The 17,894-nt window shown below is 33.6% G+C and overlaps 1 protein-coding gene across 1 annotated transcript in view; it reads left to right on the top strand.

The window, feature by feature from the left end:
- The window catches only part of SNTG2 (syntrophin gamma 2), a 241,352-nt gene that overhangs the window by 207,840 nt on the left and 15,618 nt on the right, over nucleotides 1–17,894 (top strand). The window contains exons 13-14 of the mRNA XM_063389285.1: nucleotides 1,781–1,852; nucleotides 5,106–5,315. Coding sequence (XP_063245355.1) covers nucleotides 1,781–1,852; nucleotides 5,106–5,315 — 282 coding nt within the window. The remainder of the gene's footprint in view (nucleotides 1–1,780; nucleotides 1,853–5,105; nucleotides 5,316–17,894) is intronic.

The raw sequence follows: 17,894 nt of genomic DNA, 5'->3' as shown, positions 1-17,894 counted from the left end.
ACAAAGTGTGTAACCTGTTTTACATATTCTAGTGGATATATTGTATTCAAGTGATGTTTGCCATTTGATTGTTAAGGTATAGAGACTGTGAAATGGAGAATCCTATGATGTTTATAGAGTCTGTCTATATCCTGAAAAGATGTAGTGCTAGAACTTCTATGGTTCTTCAGTCACGTTTTAGTAGGTGATTCATAATATCTAAATTTAATCATTTCAAAAAACTAATCTAAACCTAAGAGAAACTGAGAGAAGGCTAGATGATAACAAATTGATTCAGATTGTTAAGATTAGAAAGAAACTAACACCAAGTTCACATTACTCCTCCAAAGGACTTTGAAGTAACATTTCATAACCAACAGAAGTCCCATCAGAGGCCTCTAAGTGTTGTAGTGGTTTGGATTCTCACCAAGTTATTAAAATTCTGTTTAACACCTTAAAATTTAAAAATACCTGAAAATTAAACTTTAAATAAATTTTAAAAAACCCAAAAAATTGATATCTCCATGCAAATCATCAGAAGGAATACTAATTTTTTTAAGACAAAATATATGCTACTGTGAACACAAACAAAAACAATATTATTGAATTTCATAGCTTTTTCTAGAGAAGTTTCATCCACATAAACCAGATGTTTGGCAAACAAATTTTTTTTATGTTAATAGTTTTAATTTATTTTTTCTTCTTCCTTCCTTTTGGGTCAGGTGTGGGAACAGGACAAAGCTGTATCAGCCCTAGAATTTTAAGTTTTCCAAATTACTGTTAAAGTTACCGAAATACTTATTTCCAGATGCCAAAAAGCATTACAGCCTGGCCAAATCCTCCATCTAACTATGCAGCCATTCCTGTGTATTTGTCAAGAGCTAGGATTTTGCTCTAAAACATATAGCAAAAAAACCCCAAACATATTCCCATTGAATCTTTTCTATGTGTGAGTTGGTTTTGTGTTTTTGTTTTTGTGGGTTTTTTTGTTGTTGGTTTTTTGGGAGGGGTTGTTGTTGTTGTTGTTGTGGGTTTTTTTGTTTTTGGGGGGGGGGTTTTTGGTTTTTTTGGGGTTTTTTTTGGTTGTTGTTGTTTTGGGGATTTTTTTTGTTTTTTTTCCTTGAACTATGTAGGTTAGGTACTGTTTTTAAAAGAAAACAGATTATCACATCATATCATGAAGTAGAATTTTGGTAAAAACTTCAAACATCATTCTTACTGTCAGATTTTAACAGCCTGTCAACAGGATTAAGCAATGAAATCAAAAAACACCCAAAAATAGGTATTTTCATATTATTGAGCACACGGTTGATATTATTTCTGATTTAAAATATTGCAGTCACATAGTCCTTTTCTGTATTTAGACTAAATATTGAGTTATTGCCTCCCTAGTGCATGTAAGCTCAAAACTGAATTTAGGAATATGTCTTGATCTATTGATTGTAAGATTTTTTTCAATATTGAGACATGAAGATGAATGACTCTGTGTTTGAGATGGAGTTCTCTGTGTTAGCATCTTGAGAAAAAAATGCTTATGTAACTAACCACAGAGATTACAAAGAGATTTCCATCGTACTGGGAAAAGAGAAAATGGAATTATTTAACACCTTTTAATTCCTGTTACTGTAAAACTGTAATACTATTTGACAGTCTTTTCTAAATGCTGGATATTAAATGTAGTGGCATGCATGTATTTAAAGGATCCAGTAGAATAATGATGGGTGAAACCTTTTTAGTTTTTTTTCATCTAAAGATGATTTTCAAATAAAGAATGTGTTGATAATTTTTTTTTATGTTACAGGTAAGCACACTAGACTGGGTACGAGCTGAAAAAATCTATAACCTCTGTGAGGTTCTATTTAAAATTCACAAGGTAGGTTTCCCAATAGTTCCAATGATTTTATTTAGTAAAGAAAGTTTACCTTTTCCTGTTGATAATAACCTTAATCTTAACTAGGAATAACTAGCATTCAAATAGTTAATCTGTTGTTATAAAACACTATTTGCAATTGCTAGTGCATTAGCTGTGCAAGTATAAGAGCATATGGAAAATGGGTTAAGCTCTAAGCAAGCAAGTTACCAAAATGCTTTCTTATTGAAGAAAGTTTTCAGTATTAGAGCTGTATGAAATATCAGTGAGACACACTGCTAAGCATAATGATATTGTTTTTTTCTTAGTGAGTCAGATTTTCAAGCAAACATGATGAAAAATGCTGTTACTATAATTGTTGATCCATACAAAGATATTTTCGTTTTAGTAATTAAAATATAAAATGATGTCCTTGTTGTATCATATGTATTGATTGTTGTATCAAGTACTGAAGTGTGTTTTTCTTTACAAAGGGCAATATGTTGGGTTTGTGTCCCAACATGGAATTAATTTTCTTCCCCCAAATAGACACAGTCTTGTTTTCTCTCTAGCTTGTACTGATCAATGATTTGGGGCAAAATCTCAGTACTTTGTGTAAATAATTGACTTATAGAATGTATTGTCTCATTAATTGCATCAGATAGATTAATTTTGTTCTCCAACAAGAACAAAACCTTTGCAGGTGAGATAAGGCTACTTTGAGAGCCTATTTGCCTAGGAGAGTAAAAAATATTTTCAGAAAAAATAATCCATCTTTTCAGGTAAAATACTGTATCAGTGAAAAGTTAAAGCTCATCTGTAGTTCTCACCAGCTGCCGCCCTTCTCTGCTGTTTCTCCTTTGACCATGCACTGATGTCGTGGAAAAGGCAGGTTATTGCTGTTATCTGTAACAGGTCCTGCACTGAAGGAGGTCCTGCACTGAAGGAGAAGTGCTTAAGGTTTTTGGTTTGGCATTGGTGGGGTTTTGGTTTGGTATGTGCAGGTGGTTTTTTTTGGTGTGGTTTTGGGTTTTTTTTTGGTGGTTTTTTTTTTTTTTTTTGTTTTTTTTTGTGGGGTTTTTTTTTTTTTTTTTGGGTTTTGTTTTGTTTTGTTTTGTTTGTTTGTTTGTTTGGGGTTTTTTTTGGTGGTTTTTTTTTTGGTTTTTTTTGGTTTTTTTGGGTTTTTTTTGTTGTTTGTTTTGGTTTTTTTTTTGTGTTGTAGGGGGTTTTTATTTGTTGGGGTTTTTCTCTGATGCAACAGTTATTCAGGAGATGGGAAGGAAGTGGTTTAGCGCTACCTTGTCACTTGTGTTTTGGTTTTGGTTTTCTCCTTTAAGTGTTACAGCTAAAACTCAGTTCTTCCTGGAATATTATGGTAATTTCAAGGATAGTCTGTCCTTAGAGCAACTTCCACAGTACTTTTTTGCTAGGAAAAAGAAGTGAGGAAATAAAGTTCCCAAGATTCAATTCTTTAATGTTCTTGACATTTTAATAAATGAATTCTTAATTGCTAATCTTCATGAATACATAAGCTAAAGTGCAAAAGCTCAAATTGAGCTCCTTAACCTCTTATCTGTTGATTCTTTGGTATAAATGACAATGAAGCAAAGAGAAAAAAATTGTAAGAGATTAAAGTTTCTGCATTACATATGACAGATTTATGTTGTAAAAGCTGCCATTTGGGGAGGGTGTTCTTAAGGATGTTTCAGAAGCAGGTTAAAATTAGTGCAAAAATATGGGAGAGTGTGTTATTGTACCTTCTCATGAAAAATGGATTTTAAGATGTGCTCTTGTTACACACCTAATTGTAAGCTTCTCATCTATGTTTATTATGATACAAGAGATAAACATGGAAAATAAGAATCCAATATGGAACTTAAAATTTAAAACAGAATGTTTGATACATTTTAGATTTGGGTGTATGTATACATACATATAAATACACAAACGCATGAATTAAAATTCATATATATAATATGCCCTTGCATATTTCTGGTCATTTGGTGGTAACAACCAGATGATTTGAAATGTTATGTCTTGCATTGCATGTGTTTATTCTTCTAGCTTGCCTCATAATTCACACTCTTACTGTAATACTGTACATTTTTAAAAGTCACTTGTCTTAAAAATAGTTTATTTTCCTTTATTGCCTGATATTTTTACATACAAAATTTAAAAATTGCTAATATAGTAGTCTACAAGCTGGGATATGCAGCACTGAGTCATGAAGCAGATGTAATACCTGTCACTCCATGGCTGCTAAACACCTGACTATATGCAGGAATTTTGTTCAACTTCCTTTATAACAGTGCAAAGTAAGCTACCTATTCTCTCCTCAGGTAGCTGCAGGGCCAATTTTAACTACACAGTGCTGTGTACCCTGGTGGCAATATGTGCTGCTCCCAAAATGTCCCATGAACCGTTGCTAATTAATTTGGGGATTTCAGTCTTTTCTACTCCATGATATCAGAGAAAAATGGGCTCAGGGAAGGATTCAATCTGATAAACAGAAAAATAAAAATATGTGTAATTCGAGTTTTCAGGCTATGAAAGTACTTAGATTTATAAGTAGTAGCCTTTTAATTTAGTTTTCTTTTCCTCTATATTTATGTTAGTCAATGAAGTCTTGAAATATTAGGAAAGTTTCTTGTATTAATTTGTTTACATTTACAAAACATTCTATTGCAGGTATATATTTTTATTATGAAGGTTTAATGTAAAGTTTCTCTTCTTTATCTTGAAGTTGATGGTAGGATCTTGCTTCAGTCTCCTTGTAGTTACAAAACAGCATTGACAGCTGTCAGATGCCATGCTCATGTTGTCATTTTCAGAATTAGCCCAGAGGTGCTTGATAAATTACTGCATTCCTTGGGGTTTAACATCTTGGAACCCAAGCAGAATGGAGTAATTATAGTGTCCTGTAGAGCTGGCACACAGCTCCTGGAATGTATTGAAACATTCAGGGATTTCCTTCTTTTTTCACTGTAAACAATATATCTGTACAAACACAAATTATATATGTATTACTTTGGTAATTTTGACTGTATTTTGGAAGTGCAGTACTAGCTTGGATTAAAAAATAGGGGATAAAGCAGATAAGAAGCAAAGAAAGAAGCTGTCTTTGACATAATTACTTAACTCCTAGAACATTTCTTCAACATAATTGTTGACATAGTGCCAGATTATATCCAAGTACTCATCACTTACAGAAGACAGTGTTGCTTCAATTGTTTGGTTTTGCCAGATGAAAAATCACATACTGAAACATGTCTTTCAGCTCTGGCTTGCTGATGATTGCTGGCTACAAGCAAACTTGTATTTAGGTATTCACCAGGACTTTGATCTTGAAGACCAGAGGCCGTATTGTTTCAGTGTTATGGTTGGACATGGCAAGAGCCATTATTTCAATGTAGAGTTGGGCAGTGAATTGGCAGTGTGGGAGAAATCATTTCAAAGAGCAATTTTCTTGGAAGTTCAAAGAACAGGGGTAAGTAGTGAACAATTTAAATCATATAATCTGTAGAACAAGTATAACAAGAATTTAAATTCTTTGTATGTTTAATAATTGCATTCAATTTATATCCATGACAAAGGATCTGAGTACCTTTAATACACCGAAGACTTCTGAAAGCTTCATCATCACATCAATATTTTTCTGTCGTGTGTTATTACAGTCAATGAGCATGCTTTAACAGATGGAAAATTGAAAGTTGTCATTTATAAGTTTACCTTGATTATTAAAAACTAAAATTAATACATTTTACCCCTGGAAAAGCCTCAGGAGTTTATTTAATCCAACTTGAACGTTTTCTTACAAAAAGCATATCTTCCTCTCACATAAGGTAAATACATTATGTTTTCCATAATGATTCTGTATTCACAGAAGAAATATTTTGCTCTTACATTGTTAATTGTGAATTGAGATTGTCCTTGTTAACACTGGAAGAGTTTGATGACAGTATAAAAGTGAAAAGTTTGTAATAGCCTTGAATTCTCAAAATTAAACAGCAGATGATTGCTTTCTGCTGGCTAGTAGATCTAGACCCATACTCTCAAGTGAACTAGACGAATGTTATGGGAGTATATGCATTGAGACTACCGGACTTCTCCAATTAAAAGTATATTTACATGGTTTAACACAAATGCAAAGTTGATTTGGTATGCTCAGGTTTGCAGTGCCCTGTGGACCTCCTAAAGACATTTGAAATGCTGAGAACACTGGATCACAGCATTGTATTAACACAACTTGCAAGGAGCAGGAGTCTGTCTGAATTTCCAAATCTCTACAATTCTAAACAGGTTTCTGGGTCCTAACAAGGTATTTACTTAGAACCCTTCTATTTAGACTGATGAAGGAACAACAAGTTTTTGTTACAGTTCCTAATCCTGAACTTAGAATGAATGCAGTTCTTCAGGAAAAAACTGATTTTTTCTGAAAACTTCTTGGGCATCAGGGAGGGATTAATAATGCATATTGAGCATGCATAAAGTAATTTCTCACATGAACTCTTCAAGAAATTATGATACAACTGTTTGACAAACCATTCAATCCTTGTATTTATTACCCATATAAAAGCCAGATAACATATAATTAAGTATAACAAGCTGGAGATTAGCTGGCTTTTTATCTGATTAAATTTCTGAATATTTATTGTTAAATCTCAAAACTTGCTTTTCCTTTACATCATTAAAATTGAGGAATGATTCTTTGCTTGTAGAATGATATTTTGCCATTTGAGTCAAACATCCATCTAGACTCATTTCACACAAAAGACATTAAATTTCCTGCAGCTGTGGTTTAACCTATCTGAAACCTCCAGGAAAGTCATTCAAATAAAATCCTAATTACAGTGCTCAAGTCTTCATATGTGTTTTCCTATGTCTTACTTTTCTCTCACATGGTTGGATACATCCAATTTTACTGTAAACTACTATGTCAATAGAGTTCAGAGTACTGTGATCATTCTCCAGCAGTCAAAAGTCTTTTGACTGCATTATTTTCTTTCTTCCTTCAAAGCATAAATGCTGTTGTGAGTGCCTTTCTTTTCAGAATGATGTCAAGAGAGGCATGAATGAGGTGCAATTTAATATTACATTGAAAATTTCAGGTCTTACAGAAAGAATTGGTATTCCAGTATCCAGAAAATTCAAGCCTGTCACTGGTATGTCATTCTGTAAAGCTCTTTCTGTTGGAGAATTTTGAAATTTATTTTTTATTCATAAATGACTGGGCAAGATTCATGGCAGCTCTTGGATTGCCTTGTGCCATTTCAGCCATTCTTATTTAAATGGGCTTGGTCCTGTTTACTGTCGAGTGTAGTCAGGATCTTGCCTATGAGTTTTTGTTAACCTTATCTTATACATCCCCATTGTATTTGGTGTTTCTGTAAGAGGTGTATTTCTGAGAAGATTCTGTCCTTATACAGTTTATGAAAAGAAAAGCTAAGATGCAGTGGTCCTTTTGAATTTTATCTGCCCGTGTTATGTGATTTTTTTTTACATTTCCTTTGAAAATGGTAGTAGCAGTAGATGACAGAAAGAATGCAATAAAGCAGGAAGAAACACCCTTCACAACACTGTTCCCCTTTCACCTATCTTAAAGCCCCATTTCAAGCTGCAATTGTTTACAAAAAGTTTACCAAGAAACAAGAAACCACTGAAATTCAGTGACCCTGGTGAAATTAATCTATTTGCCGACAATGATAACAAACAAACAGATGTTGAATCCATGTACTAGAAATATATGTGGTTTTTTCCTAGAAAAACTATTGCAGTTGCTGATGGCGTAAGTTGGATAGATGGGGTAATAAAAATGCAGTAGAAGTAAGGCAGAAAGGCAATTGAAAGAGAAAAAAAGTGCTGTTAAAAAGTATTTCCATGAGACTGGTAATGAAATTCAGCATTGCAATAGTGGAAAATAGGCAATGAAATCCCCTCAAAAATATCTTGAAGTTAAATCATCTTCCTCAAATCCCAGAAAGAATGTTTGTCTCACCTGGAACATCCTAAATAGTGCAAGATGAATAAATGATGCTCAAATTAGGTAATTTTTCTTCTGGGTTTTTTTTTTTTTTTTTTTTTTTTTTTTTTTTTTTTTTTTTTTTTTTTTTTTTTTTTTTTTTATGGTGTAGAAAATCATCAAAAATAAGAGACTAGCACATTATCCAGAGTGCTTATTAATTCTTTGACCCTTCAGGTTGATCCTGTCAGTAGCATAGGATATTATTCCACATTTTTTCAATGTTGTCTTTTGTTAAATTTCTCAATCAGTATTCTTCCTTGCCTCAGATTATTTTTTCCAAAGGAAATTATATGGACTCATCTGAGTATTTGATATGATTATTAAATTAATGCAAAAACATTCAAAGGGATGATTTGGATCAGTTCTGTTCAGCAGGAGAATGGAGGAGAATATTGGAATAGTGTCTGGTAGTGGACAGAGGAAACAGTGGCAATAATATATTTTATGGTCAGCTGTAGAAAAAGTGGACCAACAGTTTTTTCATCTTGAAACCTTGTACATGTAAACTTTGATGGCTGGAAGAGGACACAGGAGGGTAATCTGCTTTACCAATTAAAGATTCTCAGAAGACTGAAAAAAATGGTGCAGTGGGAAAATCATCTACTACAGTGTCCCTAAAGTACCTGCAGTTGGTATAGTGATAAGATATGGTTTCATACTCTCCTCACTAGCAATTCTAACGCAAAAGAAAGTTTTCCCTTCCTATTTCCATCTGCGATGAAGATTGCTGCAAGTTCTTTCCAATCCTCATACAGCTGAATAACCTACTGTATTGAAACCATTTGTGTTGCTTGAGCAAAAAAAAAATGTTTAATGTGAGTTATCCCAAGAATTAAAATAGGCTGGATTCCATTCAATATCAATAATCAAGAAGTTTTGCTGCCTCATTATTTTCTATGCTTAAAGGTAAGTACTTCTAGTTAACTTCTTTCCATTTTGTTCCATGATTCAGTGACTGACATTGACAGAGAAATAAACCTTTGAAATAAATTATTTTTTTTTTTCAAGTTGGTACTATGAATGTATAGAGAAATGTTAGTGGTAAAATTCATGTTCCTGGAATGATACAGGGTCCTCATATGAAGAATATATATTACAAATAAAATCAAAGTAAACAAAGCAAGCAAACAAAGTAAACAAATGAAGATAAATGAATGTTGCAAATTATTTCACTAAACACTACTGGAAATCCAAAACCATTTTATAATAAGTGTAAATGTATGATGCAATTATCCTGTGTTTTCCCTCTTTTAAAATCAGTTAACATAAATCCCATATTCTATACATGTTTTATGTTTTTGTATGCATTTTTAACATCTTTATTTTCCTAGGAGTTAACCCCAAACCATTCTCTATAGTAATATTCTTGATGCTGCATATATGACTCAGAATCATTGTGACGCAGAATTGCTCTCAAACAAATTATGTCTATTTCTGAATAAAGCAAAAACATTACTTGTAATAATTGTGCATGCAGACCTGGAGCTTTGTTTCTATAGGATTCCCACATTAAACTTTTAATTTTCTCTCTACAAATATTGTGCTGCTAAAACACCATGATGAAATTTCCTAAAAGTGAAATAATAGATAAGTGCAATTGATAAATTTGTTTTGTTTTGTAAGCAACAATTAGTTGCTTTTACATATTAGTTATTCCAGCTAGTCAGTGTTTTCCTCTGTGAATTTGAGTCTACCACGCTTAAAAAAGATGAGGGTGCCATACCTTACACAATGCCTAGTTCACCATCATCCTGTTCCACTCTAACATTTCCCCCTTTACACTGTGTGTTCTTCAGGCTGATCTGAATGAAATACGTAAGGAATCTGCAATCATGTTATTGATGATTAAAACCAACCAATCAACCAAAAAATCAAGTAACTGTTTCGAGGAAGTAGTTAACTCAATCACCTTTCCTCAACTTTATATGTATTTGCCTTTTTAGTTGATGGACTATTTTTCATTAAGTGTCTGGTCCTGGGTACTTTTTATATCCTCTTTTCTATCCGTCTTTTTAATTTCTTTGTAATACCTTGTCATAGATTTTGCTAGTTCATCAGTTTGATCTAAATTCTAATATAGTCATAATATTTTCATCTGAGAAAATGAAGTTTCTTTCCATGAAATGTATATTGTTCATTGTACAAATACTTTCAGAATCCTGTTGACAGGTTTTGATTTTCACTTCTTGTTTTTTTAGTAAAGATTTATGGGTTTAAAGCTTTCTTTATAAAACTTGTCTGTGTAATACTTCTCTCTCATCCTTCCTTTGCAGCTCAGGATATAATCTGTGCAACCTCTTCATTACAACAACTGCTTGCTGTTTGCTTTAGACTGTTACTTAATTTTAGATGCATATCTTTATTTAAAATTTTCTGAAAGTGTTCACTATAATTAAAGACACACAGAAGTGATTAAGTTCTTTCCAACTCATCTCAATAACCTTTGAAGGAAACCAGTGTTTTTTCTCATAATTTCCCTTTAAAAGCATTCAGTTGACTATATTCTATAAAATAACAGTGTAATAGTGACTGTATGCCTACATGCTACTTACCAACCAGTCATGAGCAATAATTGGTTCATAACATGAAAAGCAGTGTTTATATTTTAAATCACATACTTGCTTCTATGGTAAGTAAAACCACATAATGATGAAAGATCAAAAAGAAAGAACTGCACAAAATTGCACTGACATTTTAAGACTTCACATTTTCACCAAATTAATGGGTAAATAACTCCATCTCAAGAAAGAGCCAAAATTAATTTAGTTAGGCATTTATTCTTTGTCCACTGGAGATAACTATAAATTCCTCATGATTTCAAAATTAGGAGCCTGATGGAGAAAATCCCTTACATAGAAATTCAAATGGCTTCTAATTTTTTTTAACTGAACTTCAATGAATTTTTTAGCAACATGCCTTTATATTTGCTTAAAGTTGAGTGTTCAACAAGTCCCTAAGAATATAACTAGTGATGTGTGCTGGTCAGGGTTATGGATTCCTTGCATTCTCAGTGTATGGAAGCCAAGCTGCATGAAGCCGTTTTTTTTAGCGTGAATGGTACAAGTTGAGTTGAAGATTTTGGATTTAGAGGAAACAAAGGTTTGTGATATTCATATCTAGACAGCCTACAAGAAGTTCAATTCCTGTTTCCTTCCTGCAGCATTATACAAAATGTGTTTTTTAGTCATTCTTTAGTGGCATTTTGAATTGATCTTAATACAACTCAAGTTAGATGTAATCAGAATAGATTTTAGATACTGTGTCCCCACTGGAACTTGGTCAGAGATTAATTGTCTTTCCACTCATCTATCACAGCTTACTTAACTCTTCCAACTACCTGAGTCGTGAGATGCTCAGAACTTTGGCTGTCTCAGTAACTGCCATCAAAACACACTCATTGTTTCTGGGCATCTTTGGGAATTACATGGTGCTGCAGAAATAGTAGTGTAAACCGCCCTCAGAGACTGAGCCAAAAGAAGTCCACTTAAATAAACAAAACCTAGCAAAAATTAAACAATCTTAATAGGAAGTAATTGTCATTTCTATGATCCTCGATTTGACATTTATGATTGTATTAATTCTTCATGGTGACCTGAGAGGTTGAATGGTGACCATGATTGGTTGATCACATTGTAAGCCTTGTGAGCTACAAATAATGTATTGAATTGCAAAAATATTAAATACAGCTGCCAATGCTTTATTATTATTATTATTGTGTGATTATTATTATTATGTGATGATTGCAAGGCATATATGAAACAGAGTTATATGTAGCTTTTCCATTCCTTAAAGAATGGAAATGCTGCCATATGCTAATTTCAGAACTAATTTCTGAGACAAACATTTAAGCAAATACTCTCCTTATATTCAGGTGAGATATTAAATAGCATTTAGATTAGGTTAGATTTATAGTGTCATTAAAAGATACTCACCAGTTTGTTTCGGGAAGCACGCAGTTTAATTACACAAGTAAGTTTTAAATTGTTTTCATTATGCACAGAAAGCTTATTACAATTACAATTCCAGTTTAACTGGTCACCTTTAGAAATGGTGTTAGATTAATTTTCACACTGAGACAAAAACCGCACCACTCTAACACAAAGAAAGGTTCTGAGAACCATACAGATTAATAGTAAATACATTTTCAATAATTATTAATAATTAAACTATTCATTAAGCTATTGATAATTAAACTATTAAACTATAACAGCAGATGAAAATCAAGCAATGCATTTATTAGAATTTTTTAAAGCAGGGAGAGAATGTACCAATATACAAGGCTATTGAACTCAAACTTGTTTCTGTACTCAGTATTTTAGACATGATAAATAGAAGATGTTGACCATTATTTCTGAAAATAGAAGATATTCTTTAAATTGCATTTATTTGTATTGAGAGAAAAAAATTGAAAGAATTTTATATTACATATATTACATATATTTATTTATAAATCTAAATTTTTAGATAAAAAATACATCATGGGAATCTAGTTTTGTTACTACTTTCCAGAGGATCTTATAGACTTGAATAAGGAAGAAATCATGAGAGAGCTGGTGAGGGACTTTTTCAAGAGCAGGATAGAAATGGGAATGGTTTTAAATCGAAAGAGTGCAGTTTTAGATTACATTAGGAATAAATTCTGTACAGGGAGGTGGTGAGGCACTGAACAGGCTGTCCAGACATGCTGTGGGTTCTCCATCCCTGAGGGAGTCCAAGGCCAGCTTGGACGGGGATCTGACGAACCTGGTGTAGTGGAGTGTCCCTGCCCATGGTGGGTGGGCCCATTTGGAAACTTTCCAACCCAATCCATTCTGTAATTCTTTTAAATCTGTCAAGAATTTACTATCTTGGAATTTCAAATATATAGAGTAATATTACCTTGGAATCTTGATACTGTATTTTGTGTTTTTAATTTTGTATTCCCTATTATTCTCCACCCATGATTCATAAGAATCAGGCAGAAGAACAAAATCCCAGTCAAAGCATCATTGATTCTCAACTGAATTGGGTACTCAGGAATGTCTCTTGATGATATTTCTGATTAAATTCACTTTTCAACTGTGGAATTCCAGAACTTATAGATTGCCAGAGAAGAAAAATGTTTACTATAATGTAATAAGAAACTGCATCAGAATGAAGTCATTGTCTTTGCTGAAGTAAGCCAATAGTGGACTATTGGTTCTACTAAAACAAGCAGTGTCAGCTTGATTGCTCTGATTGTCACTGAGAATCTGCTTCAGGTTTATGAAAATATACTTGGGACAATCTACATGTAGGAAACTTTTAACATTGAAGTCACTATTGATTCTTGCTTTTCTTCATGGAAAAATGAGTTGCTGCAAAATAATTAAGCCATTGCTCAGACACAGAGATGTGGAAGCACAATCTCTTTCTGACGTAAGTGAAGGCTAAAGAACACAATTTGAATTTTCCCTGCTAGAAGATAACCGTTTCTAAGCGGCTGCCCTTAGATTTTCTTCCTCCTGCATCCATTTTTCTCACTGCCTTTTCCTACAACCAATTTAAGCCTTGTCTGCCTGTTCAGCAAAGAGGGTAGCAAGTCTTTTCTTCTGTCAGATTTACTTTAGCCATAGGTTCATATTACAGAGAGAATGCCATGGACAAGGGCAGGCATCCACCACTGCATTATCTGTCTTGCCAAGGAATAGCTGAACCTACAAGTTCCCCTCAGTCTTCCTACAGGAACACAATTCCCTGTGTAGTAAAATTCACTTCATCTCACATGTACATGTAATCCTAATATCTGAATAGTGGTTTAATGCCTAATCTCAGTGGTGCTGAAAGTTTCTGAAAAGATAATCTTTCCAATGGGTGCTCTACTAAGCAAACCATTTTTGCAGTTAAGTGCTATAATGTCATGAGCATTACAAATTTAAAATTACAAATAGAGTCAGATAGTTATTTCAATAGATGACCTAAAGGGAAAAGTTTCAAGTCGAGCAGTATCCTGTGAAAGCCAGCATTTAAAACATGGATGTATTAATCCTAGGTATTATTTTCTAAAGCACTGAGCTAGTCCCACTTCTACTGAAATAAATAGAAACTTGCTTTGAAATTCAGTGAAAATATAATGAGCCATCATTTGAGTCCTTTGAAAAATCTTGCTTTTACTGCCAGACTGACTCTTGCATACATATATGCTGAACCACAAATGTGCATAAATGTTTTTAAAAAAGAACTATAATGTCTTCTTGAAATCATCAGATTCATCATACAGTACCATCTCTTATAAGAGAATGCACTTTTCATACTAATACTAGTAAGGTATACAAAAAAAGGAGTCATTTTAGAATATTAGGATGTAATTCTTTTGGCTGCAGCAACAGCTTATCTTGAAGGAATATACAAGATTTTTAATCAGATCTGGTTTGTTTCAGTGAAGTGGTTTTATTTGTATCTCTCCATAATTATCAAAGTTCTGTAAACTTTTGTGATATGATGAATTCCTTAAAGGTATGGGCAAATGAGTGCATCTGGCACAGTTTTTAAGTGAAGATGATATTCATTTGATCACTCTCACTGAAATTATTTCGCTGATATCTGGAACAGGAATATACCTGAGCTTTGGGAGTCTGTTCTTGATGAAATTTCTGAAAACTCATGCTTTTGATGAATGACAGATTTCATTGTTACTTCATTTTCTCATATATAATGGGAATTCAGAATGACAATGCTTTCAGTGTACTTTATAAATATGTTCTGAAAGTTTTGTTTAAAAAAAATTACATATACAATATTTTATGCAAAAATACCATTTTTTAAAATACAAGAAAGCCAAAGCATCTACATTTTTAATTCAATGATTCTGCTGTTTCAAAGAGTTTAAAAAGCATTTCTGTTTAGCACTAGTAATTCTATGCAAAAAGACTCTTGAAGGTTTTGCGGGCTGTGTTCAGAATTAAGGGGTTTAATTTTGTCTTCTAGTACTCTGTGTGGGGGGGGGCTGATATATATTTTTCAGTACAACCATAATAACTCTGGTTGCTCTTATCTTAATTTTCACATTCTGCTTGGATTTTTTTAATGCTAAAAGTGGAATTTTCATAAAGACTTTTTATATATATCTAGTCCCATATTAAGGCTTTTACCAAACTCTGTTTTTTGTAAATACATTGGATGCATTAAGACACCTTACTCCTGTCACTCCTGTATAATTTAGGAGCTTGTAAAAAGCTTCTGTATAAAGTCTTAATGCAAGAATCTGTGTTCCAAACCTTCTGCTGTTGGTATAATTTTTTCCCTCCCTGTCATTGTATCTTAAATGCTGCTGTGCATTATTTTATTTCTAATCCAGAATAAAAGAACACATCATTTAGGTTCTTCTCTCTTTCAGGCATTTAAGTTCTGTGACTAGTCTTGCAAAATTTCTCCCAATTTTTACTGACATTGACAGAAAACCAAGAAAATATTAAATGTAACGTAAGGAGGGATTTGGTCTCAGAAATAAAAAGAAACAAGTATGAGTGATATTTGGAGGACGCTAAAATTTTATCAGTTCAAATTGGCAATGCTGCAGCCTTCTACTCCAAAAACATATTCTTTGGATTTATAGCATAATTTCATTTTAATGTAAATACTTTTTCTAAGAAAAGGCAAACTTTCAGAAAGATTTTAGCATTTTTTTACATTGATGGCATATTATTTCCACACAGGTGCATAGCACATATTTTAACCTAAAGTGAGTGAGTGAATAAAGTATGCACTGCATGGATATGGCTATTGCCTAAGTGCTGTGCTGTCTGGTTATAATTTGGTTTTAGAAAGTTTGTTTTAAATTCTATATCAAGAGTACTGTGAAAAATAATGTCTGTGTTCCCACTTACATGTAATAAACCTCTACAGTTCATCTTAGAACAAATGTATGTCTATATCAATAAAGTAGTTAACAGCATAGCGGGGAAAATATGTAGTTCAAGCAGGAAAGTGTAATGGTATCACTAACTTTCCAATTGCTTTTTGGAAAATAAACAAGCAAAATCATGTGCATGCCCAATTTGTATTCATTTAGACTAGAAGGAAGGTATTATTTCTGTATTTTGGCTGATTAAAGACATTAAAATTCCTGCTAATAGAACATGGCTGAGTCCAAAATTGATGAATATATTGCAAATCAGTGCTGTAGGTAAAGCCAAATGAGGGTATCCTTCATTCAAGACAATAATTAACTGCAGTGTAGCAAATCATCAGCTGAATATTTGAAGCTGTAAATCTGATGAGACATTAGGACCAACAGCTTTAGAGTTGTAGAAGTAATATCCTTTAAAATGAATATACACTATGTCATTTTTCTGTATTACACTTACATGAGCAACAACCCTGAGTCTCACTTGAGCCTTAGAAAACTTACTTGCCATGAACTTAGGAAAAGGAGTACTGACTGAAAAGGTTGGTGCCCTGATTCTTAAAAAAATGATGTTAAATGGTATTTTTTTACTAAGAATCTTTGTTGATGATCTCAGAATATGTTATCTCAACTGACATTTATTATTATTAATCTTGATTTTAAAGAATTCTTTTAAAGAAAAACAAAAGCAAGTGGAATCCCTGTTTCTTGGACAGAATACTATCCCACATCAGAGTAACATTCAGGACTCTATGTCTTCAAAGGAATCCAGAGATACTGCACTGGATACCTGTGGCAGAACTTGGGCAAATTTAAGCCCTCCGTCTAAAGCACTGCAATAAACTCATATTCCAGCAATAACAAAAGTCTATTGCAAATAATGTATTGCATGTCATGATTTATTTAGAAGCATTTGGACTGCCCAGTCCCAGAAGAAACCAAATGTATTTACAGCTTTAGCCTTCATGGAAGACCCCCATGTCTGGAGAAATCAAAGGGCCTGTCTCTGATCCCGGGGGCCTGCGCGCTTCATTCTGCCATAGTACAACAGCTTAATGTGGGCAAGGACACCAACACACAGAAGGAAACTGAAAAAGAGGAGGGTTCCTCTTTATCCTTGCTTCTCCTTCCCCAGACACCTGTGTCTGGGCTGCAGTGGTGCTTGCTACCCACTCAGTGCTTCAGCCTCCTCACAGCCTGATGACTCCCATGAAGTTATCCCTCTTTCTGTTTGCCCCTCAGGCTGTGCCTCTCACACACATCTGAGGTAGATTTGTGCTCTCCTCTCTGAGTGGAAACAAGCCCCTCTTGTTTTTTGCCATGCATTCATTTTCCAGTTTCAGTGTTTACTCGCCTCTTGTCTTGAGAACCTAACACCTATAAACTGAGTTCAAAGCCCTTCTTTTTGGGTTAGCTGATCTGTTTATAAACACATCCACTCCCCTGAGGCAAAGAGTCACAGTAACTCACAACCATAAAAGCTGGTTTGGGAATTAATTGGCTCATCGTTGTTTATATTTGTAATGTCTCTTACTGTTACACAGAACCCTACATCAGTCTGTCTTTTAGAGTACTGAAGCAAGCTGTCTCCTTGTCCTTTTGTAAAAACTGATGAAAAAGACCTGAGACATCATCAAGGCCAACCAGACTGATCCCCACCTTGTTAACTTAGACCATAGCACTAAGTCCTATCCCTGGTTGTTTCTTGACCACCAAACATAGTTCAAAGCTGAATTATTTCTGGGAAATCTCTGTCTATGGAAAAGACAGTGAGTGTGTGTGTGTAGTCATTGTAACTACTAAGCCCTCTCAGGGTCTTGGAGGACAGATGCCAGAGCCAGAGATAGATAAGAGTCAGGCTTCTGATCACTGGCAGAAGGTCTGTCTGAGGAATTCTGTCAGATAAATGAGTCAGATACACTGTTCCTTTGATATTTGAACAGTGATATTATCAACTTAATGATCTTTTAATGAGTTAAAAGAACATGCATTGAGATACCTAAACATTACACAGGTAAAAGTTTTGTAATTGTCTGTTATTATAAATACAATATTCTATGGATTGTTACATTGCTCAGAAAACATTAAATGATTGATCTAGCTGTATAGTATAATTTTCTTAGCTAGTGCACCATGAGGCCTATTCTTCTTTCTGTTGTTTAAACTGTGACTTAGCAAGC

This window comes from Prinia subflava, chromosome 2, assembly GCF_021018805.1.
Source record: "Prinia subflava isolate CZ2003 ecotype Zambia chromosome 2, Cam_Psub_1.2, whole genome shotgun sequence".
NCBI classification, from domain to species: domain Eukaryota; kingdom Metazoa; phylum Chordata; class Aves; order Passeriformes; family Cisticolidae; genus Prinia; species Prinia subflava.
Note: the sequence above shows the minus strand (reverse complement) of the source record. Positions and strands in the feature narration are given on the sequence as shown.